Here is an 18,528-nt window from a genome sequence, read left to right as displayed (position 1 = left end):
GACGCCTAGCGCTGTTCAACCAAATAAAAATCCAAAATAAAGTCAAGAAATAAAATAAAGGCTGCATAAAGCAGCCCCATCTACAAAGGTGCACATGCTCCTGCCGGCAACAAACGAAAACTGGCTGCATAGGGTGGAGGCAGGGTATAGGAGGAGGAGGAGGAGGAGCCTGGGTTGCCTGGAGGCAAAAGTTTTAACTTGTTTGGTGCCAGGTCCTACAGCCAACCTATACCCAGCATCAGTCCTGTGTCTCCTATGGAGCAAAGAATAAAACACATATTTACATTCATATAAAACACTCACATGTGGGAACTCAATAAAGCGGATACATATATCTATGAATATCACCCTTTGGTATATGTACCCCTGGTAATGACACGAATTGGGGAAGGCAAATTGTATTTATATTATTATGGTAACAAATACAACAGAATGAATACAAGTCTGTAATAACAAAATAGAAACAACAGGTTAGAGCTGAATAATAATAAGGAGATGGGAGGCCATCACTGCGACAATGCTCAGACAGTACTGTCTTCTAGGAACCTCTGGTGCAGTGTGAGTTCGCACCGTAGGTCTCAGGCGCAGTGTGAGTTCGCACCGTATGTCTCTGGCGCAGTGTGAGGGCGCACCGTATGTCTCTGGGGCAGTGTGAGGGCGCACCGTAGGTCTCTGGCGCAGTGTGAGGTGGCACCGTAGGTCTCTGGCGCAGTGTGAGGTGGCACCGTAGGTCTCTGGCGCAGTGTGAGGTGGCACCGTAGGTCTCAGGCGCAGTGTGAGTTCGCACCGTATGTCTCTGGGGCAGTGTGAGGGCGCACCGTATGTCTCTGGGGCAGTGTGAGGTCGCACCGTATATCTCTGGCGCAGTGTCAGGTCGCACCGTAGGTCTCTGGCGCAGTGTGAGGTGGCACCGTAGGTCTCTGGCGCAGTGTGAGGTGGCACCGTAGGTCTCTGGCGCAGTGTGAGGTGGCACCGTAGGTCTCAGGCGCAGTGTGAGTTCGCACCGTATGTCTCTGGGGCAGTGTCAGGTCGCACCGTAGGTCTCTGGCGCAGTGTCAGGTCGCACCGTAGGTCTCTGGCGCAGTGTGAGGTGGCACCGTAGGTCTCTGGCGCAGTGTGAGGTCGCACCTTAGGTCTCTGGCGCAGTGTGAGGGCGCACCGTATGTCTCTGGCGCAGTGTCAGGTCGCACCGTAGGTCTCTGGCGCAGTGTGAGGTGGCACCGTAGGTCTCTGGTGCAGTATGAGGTGGCACCGTAGGTCTCTGGTGCAGTGTAAGGTGGCACCATAGGTCTCTGGTGCAGTGTAAGGAGGCACTGTAGGTCTCTGGGGTAGTGTGAGGTGGCGCCGTAGGTCTCCGGCGCAGTGTGAGATGGCACAGTATGCCTCTGGCTCAGTTTGAGATGGCACCGTAGGTCTCTGGTGCAGTGTGAGGTGGCACCGTAGGTCTCTGGCGCAGTGTGAGGTGGCACCGTAGGTCTCTGGCGCAGTGTGAGGTGGCACCGTAGGTCCCTGGCGCAGTGTGAGGTGGCACCGTAGGTCCCTGGCGCAGTGTGAGGTGGCACCGTAGGTCTCTGGCGCAGTGTGAGGTGGCACCGTAGGTCTCTGGCGCAGTGTGAGGTGGCACCGTAGGTCTCTGGCGCAGTGTGAAGTGGCACCGTAGGTCTCTGGCGCAGTGTGAAGTGGCACCGTAGGTCTCTGGCGCAGTGTGAAGTGGCACCGTAGGTCTCTGGCGCAGTGTGAAGTGGCACCGTAGGTCTCTGGCGCAGTGTGAAGTGGCACCGTAGGTCTCTGGGGCAGTGTGAGGTGGCACCGTAGGTCTCTGGCGCAGTGTAAGGAGGCACAGTAGGTCTCTGGGGCAGTGTAAGGAGGCACTGTAGGTCTCTGGGGTAGTGTGAGGTGGCACTGTATGTCTCTGCCGCTGTGTGAGATGGCACCGAATGTCTCCGGGGCAGTGGAAGATGGCACCGTATGTCTCCGGGGCAGTGTAAGATGGCACTGTATGTCTCTGGGGCAGTGTAAGATGGCACTGTATGTCTCTGGGGCAGTGCGAGATTGCACCATAGGCCTCTGACGTAGTGTGAGGTGGCACCGTAGGTCTCTGGCGCAGTGTGAGGTGGCACCGTAGGTCTCTGGCGCAATGTGAAGTGGCACCGTAGGTCTCTGGTGCAGTGTAAGGTGGCACCATAGGTCTCTGGTGCAGTGTAAGGAGGCACTGTAGGTCTCTGGGGTAGTGTGAGGTGGCGCCGTAGGTCTCCGGGGCAGTGTGAGATGGCACTGTGGGGCAGATGCATTAAGCCTTAACAAGAGATAAATACAAGGGTGATAAGGAGAGATAAACATCCAGCCAATCAGCTCCTTACTGACTTATTTCAAACACAGCCTGTAACATGGCAGTTAGCAGGTGATTGGCTGGATGTTTATCTCTCCTTATCACCCTTGTATTTATCTCTTGTTAAAGCTTAATACATCTGCCCCTGTATGCCTCTGGCTCAGTTTGAGATGGCACCGTAGGTCTCTGGCGCAGTGTGAGATGGCACTGTAGATCTCTGGCGCCATGTAAGGTGGTACATGGATGTCTCTGGTGCAGTGTGAGATGGCGCCATATGTCTCTGGCGCAGTGTGAGATGGTGCAGTGTGAGGTGGCACCATATGTCTCTGGTGCAGTGTGAGGTGGCACTGTATGTCTCTGGCGCAGTGTGAAGTGGCACGTAGGTTTCTGGCGCAGTGTGAGATGGCACTGTATGTCTCTGGGGCAGTGTGAGATTGCACTATAGGCCTTTGACGTAGTGTTAGAAGGCACCGTAGGTCTCTGGTGCAGTGTGAGATGGCACCGTAGGTCTGGCGCAGTGTGAGATGGTGCCGTATGTCTCTGGCGCAGTGGGAGATGGCATCGTATGTCTCTGGCACAGTGGGAGATGGCATCGTATGTCTCTGGTGCAGTGTGAGATGGGGCCGTATGTCTCTGGTGCAGTGGGAGATGGCGCCGTATGTCTCTGGCGCAGTGTGACATGGCACTGTATGTCTCCGGCGCAGTGTGAGATGGCACTGTATGTCTCTGGCGCAGTGTGAGATGGCACCGTATGTCTCTGGCGCAGTGTGCGATGGCACCGTATGTTTCTGGCGCAGTGTGAGATGGCGCCGTATGTCTCTGGTGCAGTGTCAGGTCGCACCGTAGGTCTCTGGTGCAGTGTGAGGTGGCACTGTATGTCTCTGGCGCAGTGTGAAGTGGCACGTAGGTTTCTGGCGCAGTGTGAGATGGCACTGTATGTCTCTGGGGCAGTGTGAGATTGCACTATAGGCCTTTGACGTAGTGTTAGAAGGCACCGTAGGTCTCTGGTGCAGTGTGAGATGGCACCGTATGTTTCTGGCGCAGTGTGAGATGGCGGCGTATGTCTGGCGCAGTGGTAGATGGCACCGTAGGTCTGGCGCAGTGTGAGATGGTGCCGTATGTCTCTGGCGCAGTGGGAGATGGCATCGTATGTCTCTGGCACAGTGGGAGATGGCATCGTATGTCTCTGGTGCAGTGTGAGATGGGGCCATATGTCTCTGGTGCAGTGGGAGATGGCGCCGTATGTCTCTGGCGCAGTGTGACATGGCACTGTATGTCTCCGGCGCAGTGTGAGATGGCACTGTATGTCTCTGGCGCAGTGTGAGATGGCACCGTATGTCTCTGGCGCAGTGTGCGATGGCACCGTATGTTTCTGGCGCAGTGTGAGATGGCACCGTATGTCTCTGGTGCAGTGTGAGATGGCACCGTATGTCTCTGGCGCAGTGTGCGATGGCACCGTATGTCTCTGGCGCAGTGTGAGATGGCACCGTATGTCCCTGGCGCAGTGTGCGATGGCACCGTATGTTTCTTGCGCAGTGTGAGATGGCACCGTATGTCCCTGGCGCAGTGTGCGATGGCACCGTATGTTTCTTGCGCAGTGTGAGATGGCACTGCATACGATGGCACAATGACATGAGAAAATAAAACACTTCTAACAAAAGATGGATTTTGACATAAAAACAAACTCAGAAACGGGCAAATCTGGACACTGACTACATCTGCCCTATTCTTCATCACCCTGCAGATATCTCATCTTGCTGGTTCCAATATCAGCTGTAACAGCGCCACGCTTGCGAATTGGGGTTACCATGGGTAAGGGTGCAATAGCAGCTCTTGCTTTCCCAGCGCCAGATGGAACCTAAAAGTGGCAGATTGATTATTATAAACAATGGTACTTGTGTGGTTTCATGGCGGCACGTTGCGCTGTCAGCGTAGTCCAACGGCTGCCTAGCGCAGTGTCCCCGTGTAGTCAGCGTAGTGTCTCTGTCAGGCAGTGTAGTCATCGTACTGTCCCCCGCAAGCTGCAGCTCTGTCCCTGGCATCCCTGACAAGCCTAGTGAGCGCCTCTCACACAGCGAGTAATTCTTGCGGCTAGGTACGGCAACCCTGGCCGTGTCTGGTTCAGGCTTTGTGGTGAGCGCAGCAAGCCCCGTGAGGGGACACGGAATACACGTCAAGTAATACGCGTCTGCTCGCCACGCGTCTGCTCGCCACGCTTTGGGTTTGTTTTCCGGGTCTGCTCGCCACGCTTCGGGATCATTTTACGCGTCTGCTCGTCACGCTTTGGGCTCGATGGCTTGCCACACTTTATGAAATAAACTCCACACCGACGTGGATAGTGGGGGTATGAAAAGGTCGGACGCGTACCACTGCGCTCGCCATGCTTCGAGCTGGCGTGGATAGTGGGAGTATTTCAGGAACACATTCACACCTGTCATGTCATCCATCTGAAACAATAATGATGACACGTGTTAACTGTCAAATGGACTGACTACGCTAACTACGTAAGCTCCAGCTACCCGCGAACGTGCTGACTATGCTGGCTGCGTGAACACAGCGCTGATACTGACAGGGACACTGACTACACTGGCCGCAGCAACAATACGCTGATTCTGACAGTGACACTACGCTGACTACGTAACTGCCGCCGTAAAACTACACAAGTACCTAAACAATTATAATCAAGCATTACACAGTCGTCAGGGAAATACACTGTCCTAGCATGATGTATCTGTAAGCAGGAGTGATATGGCCACGGGCAGGCGGCTCAGTTACAGCTATCATAGAATAATAACTAGTGCAGCCTTCGAGAGAAGTAGTATATGTGCCTGGGTTACAGCAGGAGAGAGCAGTGGTATATGTGCCTGGGTTACAACGGGAAAGAGCGGTAGTATATGTGCCTGGGTTACACCGGGAGAGAGCAGTAGTATATGTGCCATTTATAGTATACATTTACATTTATTTAGTGTCTTATATAGCGCAGCAGATTCCGTTACAGCGTCTTATATAGCGCAGCAGATTCCGTTAGTGTCTTATATAGCGCAGCAGATTCCGTTACAGTGTCTTATATAGCGCAGCAGATTCTGTTACAGCGTCGTATATAGCGCAGCAGATTCCGTTACAGCGTCTTATATAGCGCAGCAGATTCCGTTACAGTGTCTTATATAACGCAGCAGATTCCGTTACAGTGCCTTATATAGAGCAGCAGATTCCGTTACAGTGTCTTATATAGCGCGGCAGATTCCGTTACAGTGTCTTATATAGCGCAGCAGATTCCGTTACAGTGTCTTATATAGCGCAGCAGATTCCGTTACAGCATCTTATATAGCGCAGCAGATTCCGTTACAGTGTCTTATATAGCGCAGCAGATTCTGTTACAGCGTCGTATATAGCGCAGCAGATTCCGTTACAGCGTCTTATATATCGCAGCAGATTCCGTTACAGTGCCTTATATAGAGCAGCAGATTCCGTTACAGTGTCTTATATAGCGCAGCAGATTCCGTTACAGCGTCTTATATAGCGCAGCAGATTCCGTTACAGCGTATTCTATAGCTCAGCAGATTCCGTTACAGTGTCTTATATAGCGCAGCAGATTCTGTTACAGTGTCTTATATAGCGCAGCAGATTCTGTTACAGCGTCGTATATAGCGCAGCAGATTCCGTTACAGCGTCTTATATAGCTCAGCAGATTCCGTTACAGTGTCTTATATAGCGCAGCAGATTCCGTTGCAGTTTCTTATATAGCGCAGCAGATTCCATTGCTTGTTACAATAGTAGACAGTGATAAAACAAACTGGGAAACCACAGGCAGACTTGGAGGTGGGAGGGCCCTACTGCAAGCTTACAATCTATAGGGACATAGGAGGAAAACACAAGGACAGGCAGCAGTAATAGCATAGCAGTCCCTCCAAGTTGCAGGTCCAGAAGGGAAGCTATATAATATAAAGTGCCTCAGAGGCTTGCCTGAAGAGGTGAGTTTTCAGGGAACGCTTCAAAGTTTGGAGGCTAGCGGAGAGTCTAATTGTGCATGGAAGGGCATTCCATAGGATGGGAGCAGCCCGATGAAAGTCCTGTAATAGTGAATGGGAGCTAGTGATCCGTGCAGAAGAGAGACGCAGATCTTGTGCAGAGCGGAGTGGTCGAGATGGGAGATATTTTGTGATAAGTGCAGAGATATATGCTGGTGCAGTATGGGTAATAGCTTGATATGCAAGTAGAAGTGTTTTATATTGAATACGGTAATATACAGGCAACCAATGGAGGGACTGGCAGAGCGGATCAGCAGACGATGAGCGTCTTGCAAGGAAGATCAGCCTAGCAGCAGCATTTAGAATGGATTGCAGTGGTGAGAGTCTGTTCTTGGGAAGACCAGTTAAGAGACTATTGCAATAATCAATGCGGGATATAATGAGTGCATGGATAAGAGATTTGATAGTGTCTTGTGTGAGATAGGGTCGTATTTTGAATGTTTTTTAGATGCATGTAACATGACGTGATGTCACCTGTTATGTGTGATGTCACAGATACAGTAGGATAGGACCAAAAATTCTTGGACATAGGAACTTGGGGTTGCCTGTTCTATAAAGCCAAAAGTGTAGACTCAGCAAGGCAGAACAGAACCAATATGATGGTTATATAAAACACTGACAATGACAATGTTCCATGCAGTGAAATGTACAATAGAATATTGTAATGTGATCACCGGTATACAATGATTACTACATAGGAAGAAGAGATGGGCGTTACCTGGCGACTGTGCCCTGGTAATGTCGAGGTGTGACGGCTGGGAACCGCGGGGCGGCTGAGAGTCACTTGGAGGTGTCTGTACAGATTGCATGCCACCTGCAGTGGGTTATACACAGAATCTACATCGAGGCAGCGAAGGGCGTCCTGGGTGTGAGAGAAGACAGAGAGCTCTGTGGCCGTGTGTGCATGTATCACATCTGCTGCACAGAGAGGACCACACACAGATACGCAGCGACTAGGAACATCGTCTGCTTGAGTATGTCCCTGGCTATGCAGACTGGCGCGGTAATGGCAATGCTGGTGCCACGTGGCAGCTGGAGGCAGATATACACCCTGAGAATGGGAATAACACTCCCCCCTGTCACCCTCAGAGGGTTATTCTGCTTTGATTGATCCCCCACGTTCGCATTGTTTAGCATCTGCGGGGAAACTCTGCGTGCGAGAGAGAGGGGGGGGGGGGGGGCAGACATGCAAACTCGCAAACCTGAGAAATTTGCAGCTTTGTGAGTCAACCAGAATAAGGGCCTCAGTGCAACACCAGCACAGTGATCACTCCATTGCGTGCCAACATGAATTAGGCCCATAGTCTCTGAATTATATTAGGGCAGCGTGATCCGGGGTACAGACCAGGTTACTGATTAGATGATAGAAGCTCGCTCTGTCCTCATTATACTGTACGGGTACTAACGGGCTGGGACAGAGAGAGGTGGGAGATGCGTCATTGCTAGCCTGCGCTCTACTTTATGGCATTGATAGGCAGCCGCTGGGGTGCACCTGTCTGTGCGCTAATCATTCTCCTTATCCACCTGGATGTGCGCTAACCATTCTGTGCACTAACCATCGGGGGAATGATCAGTGCACAGCCAAGTGTATTGGGGAGAATGTTTAGGGCACAGCCAAGCAGATTGGAGGAATGTGTTTAGGGCACAGCCAGGTGGATCAGGAGAATGTGTTTAGCGCACAGCCAGGCGGATAAGGAGAATGTGTTTAGCACACAGCCAGGTGGATCAGGAGAATGTGTTTAGCACACAGCCAGGTGGATCAGGAGAATGTGTTTAGCACACAGCCAGGTGGATTACGAGAATGTGTTTAGCACACAGCCAGGTGGATCACGAGAATGAATAGTGCATAGCCAGGTGGATAAGGAGAATGATTAGTGCACAGCCAGGTGTATCAGGGATAATGATTAATGCACAGCCAGGCAAACCAGGGAGAATGATTAGACAGCCAGGCAGATAGGGAGAATGATTAGAGCAGAGCCAGGTGGATAAGGAGAATGATTAGTGCATAGCCAGGTGGATAAGGAGAATGATTAGTGCACAACCAGGTGGATAAGGAGAATGATTAGTGCACAGCCAGGTGTATCAGGGATAATGATTAATGCACAGCCAGGCAAACCAGGGAGAATGATTAGACAGCCAGGCGGATATGGAGAATGATTAGGGCACAGAAAGATAGATAAGGAGCATGGTTAGCGCACAGCCACACACATTCTCCTGATCCGCCTGGCTGTACGCTAGACATTCTCCTGACCCCCTGGCTGTGCACAACTTGTGTTTAGTTGTTTCCCTTGCAGAATGCCCTCACTGATCATGATACCTGTGCTCGATGAAGAGCTCTGTCTGTCACTTGATGGGGAAGTGTAAGAGGCATCAGGAGGACCATTTCTCTCGTAGCCACTGGGCGAAGGAGCAGAGCACTGGAATCAGATGGCGATATTATGACATGTGAAAGGACAGCAGGGGCCCAGGAGAAACCTCGCACAGGAGAGCAAGCAAGAAGAGACAGCTCTTGGGACTAGGGAACCCAATGATGATGGTGGAAGCAAGCAAAAGAGACACAGGGAAGAAAGGAACATTTTAACATAAATATAACACATCCAGCAATAGAAATGTATATTACATGCTTAGCATCAACAAATGTGTGTATAAAGGTACTTTGCATGTCATTGCACAGGACACCAGAGCACTAAACCAAAGAGGATGGCTCCAAAAGGAACAACATATAGGGCCTTATTCTGAGTTGCATGCAGGTTCATATGGTGCCGTATTAGGAATGTTAATGCGAGATAAATCATCTGGAGTCATTTCTGTAGGCATGGGAGACACAGTGGCATCTCCTATGCACACATGGTGGCACAGGAGACCTATCATTAGGTATAGGAGACACATGGGTGTAGGGGAGAAATCTCTGTAAGCACAGAAGACACAATCAGAAGGCACGGCAAATGCAGGGGAAATATCTCTTTAGACATGGGAGACATTTCAGTATGTATGGAAAACACATGGTAATATGGGACAACTCCATAGACATAGGTGACACATGGTGTTAGGGAAGACATCTTAGTAGGCATAGGTAATATATAGTGGTAAGGGAGACATGGGAGACAAAGGGTGGCATGAGAGAAACACATGGTGGCACAGGAGACTTCTCAGGAATGGCAGACACATGGTGGTAAGGGAGACCTCTAAGACACCCTGTAGACATGGGATACACTTGGTAGCATGGTAAATACATCTGGCACAGGAGTCATATCAGAAGACATGGTAGACAGCTCTGTAGGCCAGGGAGACACATTGGGGTTATTCAGACCTGATCGCCTACATCTTTGTAGGCATAGGACACACATGGTGGTATAGACACCTATTCACAAGGGCCATACTCAGGACACATGGGAGATATAGTGGAAGGGGAGACAACTACTCAGAAGGCCAGGTGGACACATGGTGGTAGGGAAGACACCTATTCACAAGGACCATACTCAGGACACATGGGAGCTATAGTGGAAGGGGAGACAACTACTCAGAAGGCCAGGTGGACACATGGTGGTATAGACACCTATTCACAAGGGCCATACTCAGGACACATGGGAGCTATAGTGGAAGGGGAGACAACTACTCAGTAGGCCAGGTGGACACATGGTGGTAGGGAAGACACCTATTCACAAGGGCCATACTCAGGACACATGGGAGATCTAGTGGAAGGGGAGACAACTACTCAGTAGGCCAGGTGGACACATGGTGGTAGGGAAGACACCTATTCACAAGGGCCATACTCAGGACACATGGGAGATATAGTGGAAGGGGAGACAACTACTCAGTAGGCCAGGTGGACACATGGTGGTAGGGAAGACACCTATTCACAAGGGCCATACTCAGGACACCTGGGAGATCTAGTGGAAGGGGAGACAACTACTCAGGCGGCCAGGTGGACACATGGTGGTAGGGAAGACACCTATTCACAAGGGCCATACTCAGGACACATGGGAGTTATAGTGGAAGGGGAGACAACTACTCAGAATGCCAGGTGGACACATGGTGGTAGGGAAGACACCTATTCACAAGGGCCATACTCAGGACACATGGGAGATCTAGTGGAAGGGGAGACAACTACTCAGTAGGCCAGGTGGACACATGGTGGTATAGACACCTATTCACAAGGCCCATACTCAGGACACATGGGAGCTATAGTGGAAGGGGAGACAACTACTCAGTAGGCCAGGTGGCCACATGGTGGTAGGGAAGACACCTATTCACAAGGACCATACTCAGGACACATAGGAGATCTAGTGGAAGGGGAGACAACTACTCAGGCGGCCAGGTGGACACATGGTGGTAGGGAAGACACCTATTCACAAGGGCCATACTCAGGACACATGGGAGATATAGTGGAAGGGGAGAAAACTACTCAGTAGGCCAGGTGGCCACATGGTGGTAGGGAAAACACCTATTCACAAGGGCCATACTCAGGACACATGGGAGATATAGTGGAAGGGGAGACAACTACTCAGTAGGCCAGGTGGACACATGGTGGTAGGGAAGACACCTATTCACAAGGGCCATACTCAGGACACATGGGAGATATAGTGGAAGGGGAGACAACTACTCAGTAGGCCAGGTGGCCACATGGTGGTAGGGAAGACACCTATTCACAAGGGCCATACTCAGGACACATGGGAGATCTAGTGGAAGGGGAGACAACTACTCAGGCGGCCAGGTGGACACATGGTGGTAGGGAAGACACCTATTCACAAGGGCCATACTCAGGACACATGGGAGATCTAGTGGAAGGGGAGACAACTACTCAGGCAGCCAGGTGGACACATGGTGGTAGGGAAGACACCTATTCACAAGGGCCATACTCAGGACACATGGGAGATATAGTGGAAGGGGAGACAACTACTCAGAATGCCAGGTGGACACATGGTGGTAGGGAAGACACCTATTCACAAGGGCCATACTCAGGACACATGGGAGATATAGTGGAAGGGGAGACAACTACTCAGTAGGCCAGGTGGCCACATGGTGGTAGGGAAGACACCTATTCACAAGGGCCATACTCAGGACACATGGGAGCTATAGTGGAAGGGGAGACAACTACTCAGTAGGCCAGGTGGCCACATGGTGGTAGGGAAGACACCTATTCACAAGGACCATACTCAGGACACATGGGAGATCTAGTGGAAGGGGAGACAACTACTCAGGCGGCCAGGTGGACACATGGTGGTAGGGAAGACACCTATTCACAAGGGCCATACTCAGGACACATGGGAGATATAGTGGAAGGGGAGAAAACTACTCAGTAGGCCAGGTGGCCACATGGTGGTAGGGAAGACACCTATTCACAAGGGCCATACTCAGGACACATGGGAGCTATAGTGGAAGGGGAGACAACTACTCAGTAGGCCAGGTGGACACATGGTGGTAGGGAAGACACCTATTCACAAGGGCCATACTCAGGACACATGGGAGATATAGTGGAAGGGGAGAAAACTACTCAGTAGGCCAGGTGGCCACATGGTGGTAGGGAAGACACCTATTCACAAGGGCCATACTCAGGACACATGGGAGATCTAGTGGAAGGGGAGACAACTACTCAGGCGGCCAGGTGGACACATGGTGGTAGGGAAGACACCTATTCACAAGGGCCATACTCAGGACACATGGGAGATATAGTGGAAGGGGAGACAACTACTCAGTAGGCCAGGTGGCCACATGGTGGTAGGGAAGACACCTATTCACAAGGGCCATACTCAGGACACATGGGAGATCTAGTGGAAGGGGAGACAACTACTCAGGCGGCCAGGTGGACACATGGTGGTAGGGAAGACACCTATTCACAAGGGCCATACTCAGGACACATGGGAGATATAGTGGAAGGGGAGACAACTACTCAGTAGGCCAGGTGGACACATGGTGGTAGGGAAGACACCTATTCACAAGGGCCATACTCAGGACACATGGGCGATATAGTGGAAGGGGAGACAACTACTCAGTAGGCCAGGTGGACACATGGTGGTAGGGAAGACACCTATTCACAAGGCCCATACTCAGGACACATGGGAGATATAGTGGAAGGGGAGACAACTACTCAGTAGGCCAGGTGGACACATGGTGGTAGGGAAGACACCTATTCACAAGGCCCATACTCAGGACACATGGGAGATATAGTGGAAGGGGAGACAACTACTCAGTAGGCCAGGTGGCATGGGAATAATACACTCAGTAAGTGGCAGGGAAGACACGGTGATGTGGAGGCATCTACTCAGAAGGGAAGATGTGAACATAACTTAATTCTGGTGCTTTTATATCATGCAATGCTCCCTTTTGGATAAAGCTGCCCTGATTCTAAGTATATATCCGGAATATCCCCTTTATAAGCATTTCTGTGGGTACAACACCAGTTCCGCCCAACTGTCTTATTTGAGTGATTGGGGGGAAACTTAAACACACGAGCATTGGCTTATTTAAATCCATTGCCTATTGGTTAGCTTGGTGAGGTCCATCCCTACTCCCAGATTGGTCATTGATTGGTAAAGTAATTATATGAAGATTATTGACAATAAAACATCATGACCAATTCTCATACAGAGACATGGGGGGCAGAGTAAGCCCATTCTGTGGCACATTACAATACACACCTGCAAGCAGTGGCTCAGTGCATGGAAGTTCTCTTGGTTGGCTTCCAGTTGGTCCCAATCTAGCTCCCAGCATGCAGTGGGTGTGAGAATAGAAGGGAGTCCATATAACATGGACCCGCATACTCCTTGTGAAGACAGAGCCCTAGGTGGAAAGAAATACAGTAACCTGTAGGGAAAGGAGGTAGGTGGTATAGGAGACCTCTCTATAGGCATGGGAGACATGATGGCACAGGAGACCTCTATATAGGCATGGGAGACATGATGGCACAGGAGACCTCTATAGGCATGGGAGACATGATGGCACAGAAGACCTCTCTATAGGCATGGGAGACATGATGGCACAGAAGACCTCTCTATAGGCATGGGAGACATGATGGCACAGGAGACCTCTCTATAGGCATGGGAGACATGATGGCACAGGAGACCTCTCTATAGGCATGGGAGACAAGATGGCACAGGAGACCTCTATAGGCATGGGAGACATGATGGCACAGAAGACCTCTCTATAGGCATGGGAGACACAAGATGGCACAGGAGACCTCTCAGTAGGCATGGGAGACATGATGGCACAGGAGACCTCTCAGTAGGCATTGGAGACACATGGATGTAGGGGAGACAGAACCACATGGGCATAGGAGAGACATCTTTGTAGGTATAGGGAGTTGTGGATTGATTTCAGGCACCATTGAAGCTGTAAATGGCAGTAAGGCAAACTGAGGATAGATGGTCTGTGGTACTAGGTTAGGAGGGAGACCTCTCAGTATGCAGTATGCTCTCTTTGAGGTCCACAGAATACACAGGGTGATGCTGGGGTGTAGGGTTGGAGTAACCTGGCACCAAACAGGTTAAAACCTTTTGCCTCCTGGCAGTCCAGGCTCCTCCCCCTCTGCCCCACCTCTACAGTCCCCAATAGGCTGGGATAATAATTTCCTGGTTCGCATGGAGCCTAGACAAACTTTAGTTTTAGGTAAGTGACCTGGTCTAGTTCTAAGGACAGCCCTATCCAGGAATAAAATAAAATAAAAAAGGGGGAACGGCAGGAGAGGGCTGAAAGATCGGAGATGACGCAATGGCCAGTAGGAAAATTCACAAAACAATGAGGCTCAAAAGGAGGAGGAGCCTGAAGAGCTCTGAGAACTAAGGAAAGGTCCCATGGGGCTACTGAGGGGACAAAAGATGGCTGAATGTGAAGCACCCTCTGAAAAAAGGTGCAAACATCCGGTAAGAAAGTGAGTTTCCTATGGAAAAGGATAGATAAGGCTGAAATCTGGACCTTCAAAGAAGAAAGTCATAAACTTGCCGCTAACCCTTTTGGAGGAAGGACAAAATCATTACCAAGTGGAAAGTTCTAGGAATAAAGCGCCTAGCAGAACACCAGGCAAAGTATGTCTTCCAAATTCTGTAGTACAGTAGGCACCAGCCGATGATGGCTTGCAATCCCAGAGTATAGTACAGATGATCCTAGTGAAAAAGCCCTGGCCCTCAACAAGTAAATTTCAAGAGCCAACCTATCATAGCCAGACGAGGAAGGTCCAGATGCAGACAGAGGCCCTGGCTGAGAAGGTCCAACCGTAGAGGGATCAGCGGGTCCACGGAGATCCAGGAGATCTGAGTACAAGACCCGTGCTGGGCCAATCTGGGGCCACCATTATTACCATGCCCCCCTCCACTTTCAGCTTGCGGGTGACATGAGGGAGCAAGGAGATCGGAGGGAAGATGTACATCAGGGCGAAGGGCCAGGGGTCCGACAAGGCATGTACTATGCAATATCCGGACCTTGAGCCCAAGACTCGTACAGGGGAACCTTGAAATTGTGGAGAGACATAATCAGGTTCACCTCTGGCATGCACCAATACTGGACCAGCATCTGGAACACCTCCAGATGAAGAGCCCATTTGCCGGCGTGAAGGGTTTGGCGCTCAAGAAATCAGACCTAATTGAGGATGCCCGGAATGAAGATCGCTAAAAGAGCAGGAATCCTTTTCATCGCCCAACGGAATAAGCAGGAGAATTCTGCCATGGCAAACCGACTGAGAGTGTCCCCTGATAATATATATAAGCAACAGTTTCCACGACATTGGACTGCACCGGATGGCCCTGAAGCAAGTGTTCCTCCAGACAAAAAACTCCTGGAGCAGATTTGGGGTTTATGGTTCTTGTTCACAGTTACAGAGGGCTGGTGCAGGTTTGGGGATTATGGATCCTGTTCACAGTTACAGAGGGCTGGTGCAGATTTGGGGATTATGGTTCCTGTTCCCAGTTACAGAGGGCTGGTGCAGATTTGGGGATTATGGTTCCTGTTCCCAGTTACAGAGGGCTGGTGCAGATTTGGGGATTATGGTTCCTGTTCCCAGTTACAGAAGGCTGGAGCAGATTTGGGGATCATATTTCCTGTTCCCATTTACAGAGGGCTGATACAGATTTGGGGATTATGGTTCCTGTTCCCAGTTACAGAGGGCTGGCGCAGATTTGGGGATTATGATTCCGATTCCCAGTTACAGAGAACTGGTGCTGATTTGGCGTTTATGGTTCCTGTTCCCAGTTACAGAGGGCTGGTGCAGATTTGGGGATTATGATTCCGGTTCCCAGTTACAGAGAGGGCTGGTGCAGATTTGGGGATCATATTTCCTGTTCCCAGTTACAGAGGGCTGGTGCAGATTTGAGGATTATGGTTCCTGTTCCCAGTTACAGAGGGCTGGTGCAGATTTGAGGATTATGGTTCCTGTTCCCAGTTACAGAGGGCTGGTGCAGATTTGAGGATTATGGTTCCTGTTCCCAGTTACAGAGGGCTGATGCAGATTTGGGGATTATGATTTTGGTTCCCAGTTACAGAGAGGGCTGGTGCAGATTTGGGGATTATGATTTCGGTTCCCAGATACAGAGAGGGCTGGTGCTGATTTGGGGATCATATTTCCTGTTCCCAGTTACAGAGGGCTGGAGCAGATTTGGGGATCATATTTCCTGTTCCCAGTTACAGAGGGCTGGAGCAGATCTATCTGGTCTTCTGGTTTCTGTTGCAGTGGACTTCTCTATAACAGTCTATACCTGATGACTCTGAGGGATTGGGTGACTCCACCATTTGTGGTGTGAACAACTCGGGTAGATGTATTCTGATCTCCCACAGCGAGAAGATGCCCAGGGTCTAGAAGGGGCCGATGCACATCGCAGATCACTCGCACTGGAGAAATAAAAATCAGGTTATTATTTTGATACTTAGCAGAACATGAACACCTAGGGTGAAATGGGGTGCGGTTTTTAGTAATATAGTAGTCTATGATTTACGGTAAAAATAGCGCATTTTGCCATGACCAAAAAAAATTCCACATTGAAAATCCCACCCAGTGAGATCTGTACATGGTTCTGTACAAAAAGTTTGTAAAAAAATAAATAAAAAACTGCTATCCTCTCCACCGCAGCATAACCACTATTTTCCCAAATAAGGGGGGGGGGGGGGATTGATAGGGTCCCCCTGTATTTAAGAAACCACCAACACCAGGCTCTTTGACCATCCTTGTTCCAAATATACAGGGGAGAAAAAGAGTAGAGAGACCTGTGTTTTGGAACCAGAACCAGGCTCCAAAAGCCACCAGGGTAATGCCACAGATGGGGGATACTTTTTATACAAGTTCCCCCTGGTCAAACAACATGAACACCCTGGCTGGTCAGCCCTGGACGGGGTACCTGGGGGAGTGGGGATCCCCCAAATAAGGGTTCTCTCCCCCAGGCCCAACCCTTCCAGGGCTAAATCCCAGGTACCCCTGGGCGCTGGACACCGGGCTGATCATTTTGTAGTTAAAAATAGAAATAAAATGTAACACTGGGTTGTGTTATGGAACAACAAGTGCATGAAGGGACTCGGAGAACCACAAGTCCTAGCATATGGGGCATTAAAGAGCCTGCTGGGACTTGTAGTCCCACTGCATAACCAATGTTAAAATAAATTCACAATGACACCCAGAAAAGTAGAGCTTTATTAACATACATGAACACTAGCACACATACATACTCACCTCCCCCGACTCCAACGCAGGTCTGTCCTCTTCTGCAGTTGTGCTCCAGGGGGTAAAAAAAAAAAAAGCAAAACCAAATATGGAGACCTCACTGGGACTCCTCTCACATGGGGCCTTATTCTAGTTCACTCTTTCTGACAAAATCCTTCTTAGATGGACAAAACCATGTGCACTGCAGGTGGGGCAGATGTAACATGTGCAGAGAGAGTTAGATTTGGGTGGGGGTTTAGAGATCTATATTGCAGTGTAAAAATAAAGCAGCCAGTATTTACCCTGCACAGAAACAAAATAACTCACCCAAATCTAATTCTCTCTGCACATTTTACACCTGTCCCCCTGCAGTGCACATGGTTTTGTCCATCTAGGAAGGATTTTGTCAGAAAGAATGAACTAGAATAAGGCCCATAGAAAGGGCTGACCTCTGGGGAGTTCCCCACCTGATGCAGGGCCGGATTATAATGGAGGCACAAGGGGTCAGTGCCCCTGGGCCCCCTTCTAGCTAGGGGCCCCCTGTGTTGGCATGTATTTAAAAAAAAAAATATATATATATATATATTTTTTTTTTTAGCTAAAGGTTTTGTGCATGGGAGTGGGGTAGTGCTGCAGCTTCACCTATCTGCCAATGTGACAATGATTAATGGTGCTGAGCATCGGGATCCTAGGCACAATGATTGCACAAGTGTGCTGTGCATTACTGGTAGTTGACTTAGTCCCATGACACTTTGCACCAGAGGGCAGAGGCTGAGAGGTTTGTGCTGAGCTCTGATTGGTGGAGCTCATTACATGCTTCTCAGGCCCATGGAGAACAGCAGCAGCAGCAGCTTAGTCATGGGAGGGTTTTTAATCAGAGGCAGCACTAGGACTGTGAGGTCTCCTACAGAGTAAGGTGCAGAGGGACAAACACAGACTTTTCATGTGGTAAGTATGTATGTGTATATATATATATATATATGTACACACATATGTGTCCACATACATCTTGGTTTTATTGCGCCATGTATGGCACAATTTGGCAGACTTTGGACTCTGCAAAAGTTACACTTTGTGATTTTTCTAAAAATTTCGACCTCTAATCTATTACTTTATACAAATTCTACTGCTGCAAACAATTTTCAGAATCCATCCACTTTGCGGCCAATAATGACAAGTGCAAGGGGGCCCCCTGTCTAAAGTGCCCCGGGCCCCCCGAAGGCTTAATCTGGCACTGACCTGATGTAGCTGTGTCCAAGCTCTCAGCCCTGCTTGGTTGAGGGGATTTTCAGTGACATATTTCCTGAGTAGCTGGGGGGACAGAGGCAAGTATAGACACTGCTGGCTTCTCCAGTTCGGGGTTCGGGTTTTAACCCCCTGGAGCCTTACTGAAGAAGAGGACAGACGTCGGGGGAGGGGGGTATGTATGTATTTATGTTTGCTTGCATGAATGGGTATATGCATGTATGTTAATACACTGAACAGTAGCTATTATAACTTGATTCAGGATAATTTAATTAACTAATTAGCATATTTATTTGAAAGCTACACAA

General features: G+C 49.9%; 2 protein-coding genes across 5 annotated transcripts in view; both read right to left on the bottom strand.

Annotated features, from left to right (window-relative positions):
- Positions 1–390: 390 nt before the first annotated feature.
- Positions 391–2,922, bottom strand: LOC146066249 (uncharacterized). Its single transcript, XM_083179102.1, has 2 exons — positions 2,479–2,922; positions 391–2,278 (listed from the first exon to the last, which is right to left on the bottom strand). The coding sequence occupies exons 1-2, from the start codon at positions 2,920–2,922 to the stop codon at positions 1,391–1,393; spliced, it is 1,332 nt and encodes a 443-aa protein (XP_083035228.1). The 3' UTR covers positions 391–1,390.
- Positions 2,461–18,528, bottom strand: part of M1AP (meiosis 1 associated protein) — a 41,991-nt gene continuing 25,923 nt past the window's right edge. For 2 of the 4 annotated variants that reach the window (XM_083179073.1, XM_083179081.1), the window contains exons 6-10: positions 16,041–16,173; positions 12,996–13,137; positions 8,675–8,872; positions 7,076–7,219; positions 2,461–4,187 (exon numbers count right to left, since the gene is read on the bottom strand). In XM_083179073.1, the coding sequence (XP_083035199.1) occupies positions 4,053–4,187; positions 7,076–7,219; positions 8,675–8,872; positions 12,996–13,137; positions 16,041–16,173 (752 nt within the window). In that variant the 3' untranslated portion in view covers positions 2,461–4,052. The remainder of the gene's footprint in view (positions 4,188–7,075; positions 7,220–8,674; positions 8,873–12,995; positions 13,138–16,040; positions 16,174–18,528) is intronic. The other 2 variants (XR_014472894.1, XM_083179090.1) reach the window with 2 other exon arrangements.

The sequence above is a fragment of the Crinia signifera genome, chromosome 1 (genome assembly GCF_055691185.1).
Source record: "Crinia signifera chromosome 1, ASM5569118v1, whole genome shotgun sequence".
Taxonomy (NCBI): Eukaryota; Metazoa; Chordata; class Amphibia; order Anura; family Myobatrachidae; genus Crinia; species Crinia signifera.
The sequence above is the reverse complement of the archived record's forward strand: the minus strand, read 5'-3'. Positions and strand labels throughout refer to the sequence as shown.

Excerpts from the sequence above, each read along its gene's own strand:
- LOC146066249 (XM_083179102.1), bottom strand. The coding sequence starts at position 2,922 with ATGCCATCTCCCACTGTGCCAGAGACATACGATGCCATCTCCCACTGC. Across the intron at positions 2,279-2,478 it reads TCAAACTGAGCCAGAGGCAT|ACAGTGCCATCTCACACTGC; the intron begins ACAGGGGCAGAT and ends TGCATCTGCCCC.